This window comes from Glandiceps talaboti, chromosome 20 (genome assembly GCF_964340395.1).
Source record: "Glandiceps talaboti chromosome 20, keGlaTala1.1, whole genome shotgun sequence".
Lineage (NCBI taxonomy): Eukaryota > Metazoa > Hemichordata > Enteropneusta > Spengelidae > Glandiceps > Glandiceps talaboti.
This window is the reverse complement of record NC_135568.1, coordinates 7,468,998-7,482,260: the sequence shown is the minus strand read 5'-3', so window position 1 is coordinate 7,482,260 and position 13,263 is coordinate 7,468,998. Positions and strand designations below refer to the sequence as shown.

The 13,263-nt window shown below is 38.7% G+C and overlaps 1 protein-coding gene across 1 annotated transcript; it reads left to right on the top strand.

The window, feature by feature from the left end:
* The first annotated feature begins 3,983 nt into the window (after positions 1–3,983).
* On the top strand, positions 3,984–10,936 carry LOC144451024 (uncharacterized). The gene is made up of 9 exons (XM_078141783.1): positions 3,984–4,053; positions 5,209–5,844; positions 6,002–6,676; positions 7,420–7,473; positions 7,938–8,171; positions 8,625–8,924; positions 9,142–9,381; positions 9,675–10,139; positions 10,621–10,936. Exons 1-9 carry the CDS (start codon positions 3,984–3,986, stop codon positions 10,842–10,844), a joined length of 2,898 nt encoding a protein of 965 aa, XP_077997909.1. The 3' UTR covers positions 10,845–10,936.
* Positions 10,937–13,263: the final 2,327 nt, after the last annotated feature.

Genomic DNA, 13,263 nt, shown 5'->3' with positions numbered 1-13,263 from the left:
ATCTAGTATGGTCATAATACAAAACAATGACGTTATTAGGTAATAACAAATATTCAAAAATATCACATGTGTCTATAACTTTTACCCCATCACTTGAGAACTTTTCCAATACAAACACCGGTGACGGTATTTTTTGAATATTCGTAAATATGCATAACGTCTTTAGTTGTCAGTGGTATTAGTGGCATAGAATGGCTTATTACACGTTAATTACTTTACTATCATCATTTCTAAATTATTTACTCGTGATTGTTATAATAAACATGTACTATTTCCAAATTAGCAAACGTTAATATCCACCTATGCACGCACTCTGTACGTACGTATAAAGGAGCAAAACGTTTTACTGAAAGAAAACACTCAAATTAATACTAGAAAAAAAAACACGGCAAGAAGAACTTAATCTAAATTGTTCTAGTCTCTTCAGTATGAATTTGTCAGAAGGAATAAATATACTTCCTATTTCGGCCACTACATGTATCGACACCACAACTCAAATTCAAGTTTCTACTGTACACTAGGTATGACCTCCTAAAGTGCTCTAACACATCAGTAACTTTACTATACATGCAATATCAATGCCCCTATACCAATGTTACAGGCCAACTTTTATAACATGGAAAATTTATTTTAAAAGTTATATTTACTTTAGCTTTTCGAAGCTTGGCAATATATATCTCAGAGGCTATGAATAACCTAAAAATTGCCTAAATAGAAACAAATAACTGTAGATCTGCCCGGGGGGGACCCCTTGGACTCCATCATCCCAGAGGCCACTCATTCGTTAAATCAACAATAAGATTCACCAAAATTGGTAAAAAAAATTCAAAAGCTTCTAGGGGAGACCCCCTAGGACACCCATGTGTAGTGGTTTTTGCAATTGTTAGAGCTGCCTTGTAAAGCTTGCAAATTATTGTCTGAAAGTGTCTGTGAATAGCCTAAACATTGCCTTTAGAAGTAAAAAGCCCCCAGGCCTTCGAGGGGGAGACCCCCTAGAACCCCCCCCCCCCATAAGAGGTAGACATGTTCCAGTCTCAAATCAAAGTTCTTTCCTCCACCTCTTACTGTCAAGATGCTATGAAACCTTATTTCAAAAATGTTTCAACGTCATGTAGTTGCTTTTTACATGTTAGAGCTGTCTTGTAAAGTTTGTAAATTATTTTCTGAAAGTGTCTGTGAATAGCCTAAACATCGCCTTTAGAAGTAAAAATCCTCCAGGGCTTCTTGGGGGAGATCCCCTAGAACCCCCCCCCCCCCATTCACACACACTCACACAAGAGTTAGACATATCCCAGTCTCAAAAGCTCTTCCCTCTCACTTACTGTCAGATGCTATGAAACTTTATTCACGGGGGTCAGTGACTTTTTGTCGGCTCAATGGAAAAAAATACTGACACCCCCCCCCCCCTTCCCCCAAGCTGGAGAAACTGACCGGTCTATCTGAATGTTTGAACTTACCAATCAAGTTTCCGATTTGTATTTTCAGCGTGTCATCATACCATGGCATAAAAACTGTCAATGATGTTTATTTAATTGATAATCAAACATGTATGAAATATGTAGTTTTCTAAATAAAATCTGTGTGTGATAGAACAGCATCTTTTTACTCTCTTTATTACCCTGTGCGAAACCAAACAGAAAATTGTGGCAACAGAAGTAGGTGTCAACGTTGACGTAAAAAAAAATCCTGATATCTCAAAGCAGCAAAGAAAAAAAAGTTGCCAGCAGAGGTGAAGGAGAAAAAAAATTCTCAGGCAAGCAGGTGGGAAAAAAAATAATGACTCGCCACCAATCTTCCAAGCCCCCCCCCCCCCCAGGATATCGAATGGTCTACCCCATATATAATATATGAATAGGAATGTCTCGCTGGAGAGAACAGTGCCAGATGTAAATATTAGTAACAGAACATTATAGACTTAATTCAAAAGAATAAGGATGTAATAAGTCGTTACTCAGAGTTTCACGTAGACTGTCGACAGTCGTTCGTGCCTTTTTTGCTACGTTTTATCTAAGACTAAAATCGTCGCCTTGCCTCGCTTAATCGCTAAGGTCAACGGCGGCGGCCGTGATCAAACTTTTGAAGTGGCTTGGCTGTTTCTCCTGTCAGTATAATTCCTCCGAGCTCCGATCAAGGGCTTGAGGCAACAATTCTGGTGTCTATAACAATATTGAATAACGCCGTGAATATAGACAACATCAACAAGTTCCGTCAAGTTCTTGTTTATCACTATATTCAGTATCTTGAATCGCTAATTAATATATAATTATAATATGCAGAGAAATACATATATTTAACTCGATCGAATCGCGCTGGAATACAAATAGAATCAGGGTGACACTGCTGCTGTGGAGTGTACCGATTGAATAGCGCCCCCAACGGTCGTATAATTTACTTCTCTGTCTTGTCGCGCGAGATCGAATGATTCGAATCTTGGAATTTGAAAATTCAACCTCCACGAGCTCAGCAGTTGCCCAATTTGCTCATTTGCTAAAAAAGAAGGGGTAGTACGATCTTCAGACGACTAAATTGGGATTGTCACAATGTCGATACATATGCACGTTGGTGGAGGGTATATGTATTGCGTAACAACATGGTCGGACTAAACTATTCCTTACGGGGAAAGAAAACACATTTTGAAATGTAGTGGTAGAAATAGACTGTCGACAGTCGATTGCGCCTTTTTTCCCTACGTTTTATCTAAACTTATAAGTCGTTGCCGCGTTCCGATCCGGCGCAATACGACTATAATCGCATACTGATATCAAGGGCCTCGATATCAGAATTGCGATTATCATGAGTAGTGTTGCGCCGGATCGGAGTTTAGATAAGACGTCGGAAAACAAGGCGCGAGCTACTGTCGACAGTCTATGGTAGAAATAATAACTCTGGTTTGCGAGAATGGTATTTGCCTTCATGGCGACATTTCGAGACCAGCTCGGATTTTTTGTTTTGTAGCATACTCTTTTCAGCATTGATTATGCATAGTTTCCAAGAGATTACAACGTTTCGTCTCGATCACTTGTATAAACAGCCGCTTGGGTGATGATATCCCACTTGATATTACATATATATGGCTGGTTTCTTTCCTTCAAATTCCAAACTTGTATTGTTTGGAGAGCTATGTGCTGTACTGTAGCTTCTTATGAGTAAATGTGTGTTCGTGGTTTGAGAATCGCTGTTCAAAGCAGGCCGGCCCTGGCCCAAAGTATAATTTTGTCACGGTTGTTATCTGGTGTGACTTGTGCCCTGTATATTACGTTGGTTGATAGACAGTTGCCGTTATCATATATATAAGTCTATATATATTATGATAACCAGTTAGCTCTTCCTCATTATACTTTCATGCGAGTTGCACTTTTTCCGGGAATATTCACTGAATACTGATAATTAGCCACTGTACATGTTACCAATAAATAAGTTGCATACTATTAAATTGAAAGCACAATTCTTTAGGGTGCACGTGCTCATTTTAAGGTGTAGCCTACCTGTAGACATGAGAACTGCTATCGCTACACTATTCCGCTATCTGAACTGGGTTTTTGAAATTGTCCTATTTTAGATGTAAAACCCAAAAGTCAATTTGATGGGATACATTCCACAGGTGAGTGGAGGGTGTAGGATGTATGATATTACGGTTTAGTCACTATATCTAACAAAATGGTTCCAGTTACATCTGGTGCACATAATTTTTTATATCAAACTTAAGCTTAACGAGGTGCATTCAGGTTGATTCTGGCTAATTTCTGATAACATATATTTAATTAGTACCGCTTGTTAATCTTCAAACAAACTCATTGCATCCTTGGAATGAATGAATATACCCTAACGATGTAACTGGTGTTGTTTCTAAAAAAAAGTTGATGTTTTATCCAGCTGCAGGGCATAATTGCACTTCATTTGAATAATGAACCTTGCACTGAAAGTATTTAAACCATTCCAACGAGACTAAGATTTCATCACTTCGATTATTTTTGTTCATGACAATGGCAGAGGGTACGAGAAGATATGGACTGTGCATCCTGGTCTTGGTTTGTTTTACCTCCGTAGTCAAAGGTATGAAATCTTACATTATTTAAAGGTCAAAATATTATCTTCAATCGTATATTTCTCTCGGTTATCGTTTTTTACGTACATCTTAAGTGTTTCGTGAGATATATATCAGACAACTTTTCCATACTGTAAGATAACATATGGTAGCAAAATAGTAAATGATGTGCATTCGTAAAAAATTGCAGAAACTGTGATACCTTGATTTATTTAAGTATAGTTGTAAGAGACAATGTTTTCCCATACTAAAATAAAAGACTTTTGTCTGTTTTAGTGAAATTGGTAGTATTCATCGAAAATCGCGCATGTCAATTGGGATTCTATTTCATGAGATATAAGTAGGATTGTAGGGTCAGGAAGGTTTGGTTTTTTAAATTACTAAAATGGTATGTTTGTTTCTTTGATCTAAAACTAGTTAAGTTATAACCAAGCAAGGTGTATTATTTTCATTCGACTGTCTGTGCATACGCTGATACAATATAGTTGTCAGGCACAGGTATAGAAAAAGTTGTACCTGAAATATAGAATAGTCCTGTGTAATCCTTGTGGATCCGCTCATAACAGCAATTCAAGAATATGGGATTGAATTCCTGGCTTCCAGCTTTTACAGATTAACATCGGGTTAACATAAACTACGTAAATTGATAGACATGTATGTATACCAGGTGTACTTGAATCATGGCGTCTGAGACACGATTGTTCGTGGTCAGACGGACGGACGTGGGTCATTCCTTAGTATAGCTCCATCCACAACAGATAGGCAAACATTTTCCTTTGACATTTATTTTCTACACTTAGTGATGAAAGACAATATGAACTATAATTTCAATTGATAAATATTTTCTTAAATGAATAACTTATTATTGTTTTTCTGTTTTCAGTGTACGTTTGGTAATTTGTTGTCTTAAAGTGTATTTTTTCACTTAATAATTGTATGGTGGATTTTTATTAAACATCTAACATGCCCAACATTCGGCAGAGGGACGGGGGGGGGGGGGGTACGAAAGTTCTTGGTTACTGAGAGGAACGAAACTGAATACAACTGTTTGAAGAAAAAATTTCTTCACACGTTCCCCCGCCTCCAACGGGCGTAAATTCAGCTCCTTCCCTAAATTTATAAATTTGTTTCCAGGTTACAAATTTTATAAATTACCATTTCAGGAGGTATTCCAAAGCCAGTAGCATATTGGCCTTTGAACAGTCAGCACCACCTTAAAGATATATCTGGTAATGGCAACGATGGTGTACCAAGTAATGTTCGTTTGGAACCAAATGCTGAGGGCACTCGTAAAGGTGCCTATGTATTTAATGGGGATATAAACTCTTTCATTGAATTCCCGAATGATGGATCCTACGACACACAATATTCCATTACGCTACTGGCGTACATATATCCAACCGGGCCAGATGGCCCCATCTTCATATTTGGGCCACTAGGTGTAAATCTGTGGCAGATTCATGTCCCAGGACAAGAACTCTTTTCTCACATGTGGGGCCGAACCGGAACGGATCCTCGTTATCTTACCGCAAATGCTGTGAAGCAAAATGAATGGAATTTCATTGGTTCGTCCTACAACTATAATACAGGAATACAAAAGCTCTGGAAGGATGGTAAAGTGGTTAATAGCCTTGACATCGGCAAGTTTGAGTTGAAAACCAACTCTGGAGCACGTATGGGAGCAATTTGGACCGACAATAGATATTTCAAGGGCATGATCACAAGTATGTCTGTGTACGACAGAGAACTTACGGAAGACGAGATGCGTCAAATCATGGAGAAAGGTCCCTTAGGACAAGGTACGTAATGACACAAGAGCTTTATGAACGTCAATGCCTGGGCATACACAATTTTATTTCTGTAAAAGTGTTATATTGAATATTAAAACATACTGTGATCTGCCATATCAGAGCGGCATCTAACTTGTATATTAATCAAAATACATTTCTTTTAAAGGTGGCGACAAAGTTACAAAACCTCCAACGAAACCAGCGTCAGGCATCCCAAAGGCAGTTGCAAATTGGCCTTTGAACAGTCAACACCACCTTAAAGATATATCTGGTAATGGCAACGATGGTGTACCAAGTAATGTTCGGTTGGAACCAAATGCTGAGGGCACTCGTAAAGGTGCCTATGTATTTAATGGGGATATGAACTCTTTCATTGAATTCCCGAATGATGGATCCTACGACACACAATATTCCATTACGCTACTGGCGTACATATATCCAACCGGGCCAGATGGCCCCATCTTCATATTTGGGCCACTAGGTGTAAATCTGTGGCAGATTCATGTCCCAGGACAAGAACTCTTTTCTCACATGTGGGGCCGAACCGGAACGGGTCCTAGTTATCTTACCGCAAATGCTGTGAAGCAAAATGAATGGAATTTCATTGGTTCGTCCTACAACTATAATACAGGAATACAAAAGCTCTGGAAGGATGGTAAAGTGGTTAATAGCCTTGACATCGGCAAGTTTGAGTTGAAAACCAACTCTGGAGCACGTATGGGAACAATTTGGACCGACAATAGATATTTCAAGGGCATGATCACATGTATGTCTGTGTATGACAGAGAACTGACTGAAGATGAGGTAAAACAAGTCATGAAGAAATGCGCAATGGGAGGAGGTATGTAATACAGTACTGCACAATCCATGTTGTGACTGACCACTGTTTACTTCATCACTTATATGGGTAAAAGGAATGGACACTTCTTAATAAGAAACCACAAGCTTGATGACGAATTGACTACATTCTTGTCGACCTTATTTGTAGAATTTCTTTCAAAAAAGTGTAATAGCCACACTTCACTTTGTTTATGACCTTTCACATAAGATTTTCATGGTCGAAGAAGCAAACTTTGATGGTATAATTACGAAAAAATATATGTTTATTGAATAGTAAACCAGACAACTTATTTTTTTATCTATGCATATATCATATCATATATCACATCACATCACATCACATCACATCACATTATATATCATATTATATCACCTCACGTCACATCACATCATCATATATTATCAACCCCTTACTCTGAAGCAAACTTAGCACAGTCACATATCACTAGTAAATAAATATGAAGTTGAAACAAGACTTTATCTCAGGAACACCGGTACCCGCACATTTACTTTGGGTTTTGCTCATTTATATTTTCACTTAGGATATCTGGAAAATATGTGTTTTATGAGACCGTATAGATTAAGAATTTCAAAGTAGCATTTATGTTAAAGAAATTGTGATATTGTCAACATTTACTTGGCACTGTCCAAACTTAGACAATGGAATTTTAGGGAAAAAAGCAAAACTTAAAGTAAATGTGCGGGTGTTATCTGTATATCGATTAAAATATGTTTCTTTTACAGATGGAGTAACGACTCCGACACCTCTAACAACACCAGCGCCAACACCAGCACCAGGTGTGTAATAATGTCGCCATTTTTCATAGATGTGTACCAGAAAAAAATAAACATACTGCTCAGACTTGATTTCAAGGACGTTGTAATTAGTTTTGATATTGTTTTCATTGTTTTCAATTTAGTGAAGTCGGGTTTAATTTATTCTTGTGTATCGGTCACACTTTATTAGAAAGCTGTTTCTTAACTTTCTAATCTGTCATTCTAAAAATGCCCTTTAACATTCAATTCTTTCCTTCCAACTTAATCAAAACCTTAAATTCAATAAAATCTTCTTAAAATCACTGAATATGTGAAGTTAGTTATACACTAGATACTTATATGCAAGAGTTCAAAGTTCTAGTTACTGTAGCTTCATCAACAGCTATAGCTGTTTAATTAAGAATCTTTAGGATAAAACTTAGAAGTTATTACACTGTTATTGATGTCGGTTGGTGCTCTAATCCTTTTGGTTTATTCTTTCCCAGAATGCTCTGTTCCTGATGGTCTTTCTAATGCTGCCACCGGAGCTGTTGCTACACAGAGCTCTACTCAGGGTAAAGCAGTAGCAGACAGAGCTGTTGACGGTGACAACAATAGTGACTATAAGAAGAAATCTTGCTCTAAAACTAATGTTGAATCTGGACCCTGGTGGAAGGTTGACCTCGGATCAAGTCGAGATGTTTACAAGGTTACCATCACAAATAGGCAAGATTGCTGTGGTAAGTATTGTGTCATCACAAATAGGCAAGACTGCTGCAGTATGTATGTATGATGTCATCACAAATAGGCAAGACTGCTGTAGTACGTATGTATGATGTCACCACAAATAGACAAGACTGCTGCAGTACGTATGTATGATGTCATCACAAATAGGCAAGACTGTTGTAGTACGTATGTATGATGTCATCACAAATAGGCAACACTTCTGTAGTACGTATGTATGATGTCATCACAAATAGGCAAGACTGTTGTGGTACGTATGTATGGTGTCATCACAAATAGGCAAGACTGTTGTGGTACGTACGTATGTATGTATGTATGTATGTATGTATGTATGTATGTATGTATGTATGTATGTATGTATGTATGGTGTCTTTACAAGATTGTATTCTAATAATACTACTTGTGAGGTATCAAACGTGACACTCCTTTCGCACAACTTGTGTTATCAGGTCAAAAACTAGTGAATGCTGAAGTGCGAGTTGGTGACAGTAAAAATATTAAGGATAATGCAGTCTGCGGTGTTAAGGTGGATAGATTACAAGCAAAACTGGAGACTATCGACATCATCTGCGCATGTGGAAATCCGGTTAAGGGACGTTACGTCAGTGTACAATTAGCTAAAAAGAAAGAATCGCTTACTCTTTGTGAAGTGGCTGTATTTGCTGCTGGTAAAACCACACCTGTAACTGACTGGACTACATTGAAATATGTCACACCTACTCTTGAACCAGCGACCACTACTGTCGAACGTAAGTGCTACATATTTTTTTTTTTTTTTTTTGGGTGTAAGATATTATGACCATGGAAATAGAACCAACTGTTGTTTGAAGATAAGATTTCAACATACATAAAAATCCTACCCTTAAGGTCTCTCCTGACCCCAGCCATTAACCAAATTGAAAATTACCTAAGTTTTTACATTTGTAATAGATACTTTACATAAAATCTCAATTTAATTTTCTTCAGCATGTATTTTACCTGATGGGTTGGTCAACATCATCACTTCTGAAACATCTGTTGAACAGAGTTCAACAAAGAGGGGTAGAAAAGCTACACGGGCAATTGATGGTAACAAAGACAGTAACTTTAGAACTGGTAACTCGTGCTCAATGACTAATAAGGAGTACGAACCCTGGTTTAAACTGGACCTTGGGAAATCACGCCCCATCTACCAAGTTGTGATAACCAACCGTTTTGATTGCTGCAGTAAGTATAGCTTTGTGTTCAATTATCTATCATATATATATATATCAAAGTGATACCAGATAAGAGTTCATGTGCTGGCCAATTTCATTGGTTTCGTCGACATGCCATACGTAAACCATCAATCAATATTTTGCAATTATTTGCCATATGACATATTAGTGACAATTGTTCTGACGCATAAACTTGCCATATGCTTCCTTAGATGGAACGGTATAACTTCTGTAAACTGTATAAAGCAATAAAACGTCTGAAAAGGTTTGAGCAGCTCTGTATATATATTTTCTGTTCTAAAGTGTTCCGGCTGAAATATGCTGAAATCCGTGTGGGTGACAGTCCAAACCCTAGAGACAACCCGATGTGTGGTGGCAAACCACTGAAAGGAAGAACTGTTAAGAAGGAAACTGTTAATGTTGACTGCGGTTGCGAAGAGCCCCTAACTGGACGTTACATCAGTATACAACTCTCTGAAAGAACCAATATGCTTACCCTCTGTGAAGTCGAAGCTCTATCATGGCCAGAAGCAGGATGTGAAATCCCTAACAACGTGGTTAATCTGGCGAGCAGCGCCACGGTGTCTCAGAGCTCTACCAAGAGAGGTTTGAAGGCTGAGAAAGCTATTGATGGTAACAAGAACAGTAACATTGCTGGCAAGTCATGTACCCAGACTGCCTCTGAGTTTGAACCATGGTGGTTGGCTGATCTTGGCAAGACGATGGATATTTATAAGATTATCATCACCAACCGTATGGATTGTTGCTGTAAGTTCATCTTTTTACATGATGCATTTTGGTGAAATATATAGATATGTACCAAATTCATTGCATGCTGGGCAGGACATACCTCCTCAAAACGTCGAACACTATTTGGAGAAGGTATTTAATATATAGTATTCAAAAAATGAAAACGAGTGGCCTCAAGGACTAGAGCTCAATATGGGTGATGGCAATGTTATAACATGATGCATGTTTAATACTTATCAGTTGCAGTGGGTCCTGTATCCACACTTTATTCTATGAATGAAAGGCTTAAATTCAGTTAACACAAAGTGTAGCATGTACGTACCTTCATGATTGAAAAAGTGTGAATACAAATGAAGTTCCATCCACGTTTTGTCCCTATGAATTAAAAGGTATTTGATTTTGATGCATGATTGATAGTGGTTGGATAAAAATGGACCACCAATGAAAAAACAAGACGAATATGACTACTGTCTTATTCTTTTGTATGTTTCTTTTACAGCATGGAGATTGGAAAATGCTGAAATTAGAGTCGGCAATAATCGCGTTTTCAGAAAGAACGCCCTCTGTGGAAGTCCTCTTTCGCGAACGACAGTTGACAGTGAAACAATTGAGGTCACCTGCGACTGTCCAAATGCCTTACAAGGTCAATATGTGTCCATCCACCTTGCTGGTGGCAACACTGTCTTGACCCTGTGTGAAGTGGAGATACTCGGCATACGTTAATAAGTCGACGGAGACAGTGTTTTAATCAACACGTATATAACTGGGGAGGTTTGGTGATGGGTTAGAAAATTCCTATGTAAGCTGCTAATAGTACGGGCAATATAGTTGGAGTGCAAAGGGTTTAACTTGAAAAGTAAAGACATCTTGGAAGTTTTAACGTTTGTTGTGACGACATCAAAGTTATAGGAACCATGGAAGCTATTGTTAGAGTATGTATATTGGCTTGAAATCTGCCATCTGTATCACAAAGAGAGTAATAAAAGTTAGCATTGGGAAAGAAGTGTGTCTCGTTTTCTTTCTTCTTTGAGTGGAAGTTTACCGATTTTTGTTTGGTAAAAGACGTTTTCTTGTATCACTAGATGTCACTGGTAGCTTAAAATGAAGGAAGGAATAGCTTACATCAATGTTATACTTTGGACAGAAGTAAAGAAATAAAGGGAGGTGGGGAATAGCTTACCAATACTGTACTTCCAAATCTAACGTCAAAATCAGGGCGAAGTTTCCCCTACCAATCATCCGACTGCCTTTCTTTCTGTTGGAACAACTGACTGGTCCTTAACAAGGCCAATACAGATATGATCCCATTCTAGAATTAGGCTCTAGATGAATAGACAGCACTACAGCGCCCTCTTGTATTGTATTTCAATCCTCCGTTGGTGGCGGAATTTAAGAACTACTTTGCATATTTACATGCAATTAAGTTACACAGTAGGTATGATTAAATATCTCCACTTTGTGAACAGAAAAATTCTCTTTCTTTCGTTGAAAACATGTTTCAACTGGAATTTTGTACAGATACTTTAATTTCTTCACTAATACTTGTTTATAATTTTTTAATTCAAATTTACAAATACAAGATGCCATTGAAATCAAAACAGCAGCTTATTAGTGATCAAAAGGACTGAACAATCATATAAAATTCCTGGTTTCCATGAATTATCTTTTTTTGTCGCCCTTAATTAGAAGAGTTATGTGGGAACTATATCAATGTATAGACACTTGCCATTGCAGTGTCCTAAGGTTACATTGACTTATAAAGCAATTACCTGACAAGTTGAGGCAGTGGTCTGACAAGGCATTCACTTGACCTGTTGAGACAGTGGTCTGACATGGCGTTCACTTGTAATGACCTGTTGAGACAGTGGTCTGACATGGCATTCACTTGACCTGTTGAGACAGTGGTCTGACATGGCGTTCACTTGTAATGACCTGTTGAGACAGTGGTCTGACATGGCATTCACTTGACCTGTTGAGACAGTGGTCTGACATGGCGTTCACTTGTAATGACCTGTTGAGACAGTGGTCTGACATGGCAGTCACTTGTAATGACCTGTTGAGACAGTGGTCTGACATGGTCGTAAGCTGACCTGCAGGCAGTGGTCTGACATGGCAGCCACTTGACCTGTTGAGACAGTGGTCTGACATGGTCGTAAGCTGACCTGCAGGCAGTGGTCTGACATGGCAGTCACTTGACCTGTTGAGACAGTGGTCTGACATGGTCGTAAGCTGACCTGTGCAGGCAGTGGTCTGACATGGATATGGCAATATAACTTGACCTGTTATGGCAGTGGTCTGACATGGCATTCACTTGACCTGTTGAGACAGTGGTCTGACATGGTTGTAAGCTGACCTGCAGACAGTGGTCTGACATGGCAGTAACTTGACCTGTTTAGACGGTGGTCTGACATGGTCGTAAGCTGACCTGCAGGCAGTGGTCTGACATGGTAGTCACTTGACCTGTTGAGACAGTAGTCTGAGATGGCAGTCATCTGACCTGTTAAAACAGTAGTCTGACATGGCAGTCACCTGACCTGTTAAGACAGCAGTCTGACATGGCAGTCACCTGACCTGTTAAAACAGTGGTCTGACATGGCAGTAACTTGACCTGTTGAGACATTTTTGCAATGGTCTGACATGGCAGTCACCCAGCTGTCCTCTGTGTTGAGGCAGTGGTCTGACACGATAGTTGCCTTGGCAAGTCAAGTGAGCTTTCATAACTTTCCTATTATCTTACCATGTGTAGGTCGTCAGTATTTCCACAGCATTCCTGACATTTCTTTCAAAGTATTCGGCTTAAAAATCAAGCTAAAGAAGTCAAAGAAAATGGTTTCTAAAAGTTAGCGATAAGTAGAGCAATTAAACGAGGATTCAGATGATGAAATACGTTTAATGTTTTATTGACAGAAAAGCATTTACTACCAGTTGCTATGATCTTTGCCATGGCAATCAACTCTATACAAAGTGAAAAGGGGTGTTCATTGGCATGCTACAAGGATCCATCCAGATATTGCGAAGACAACGGAGAGGGTATTGACGCGAGTAGCCGTTTTGAATGTTTGATGTGCAAGGATGTTTGTCCACAAGAGGGCGCTCAACAAGACATAGTACCAAGCATGGCCTGCTTGAGCAATTGCCAGAG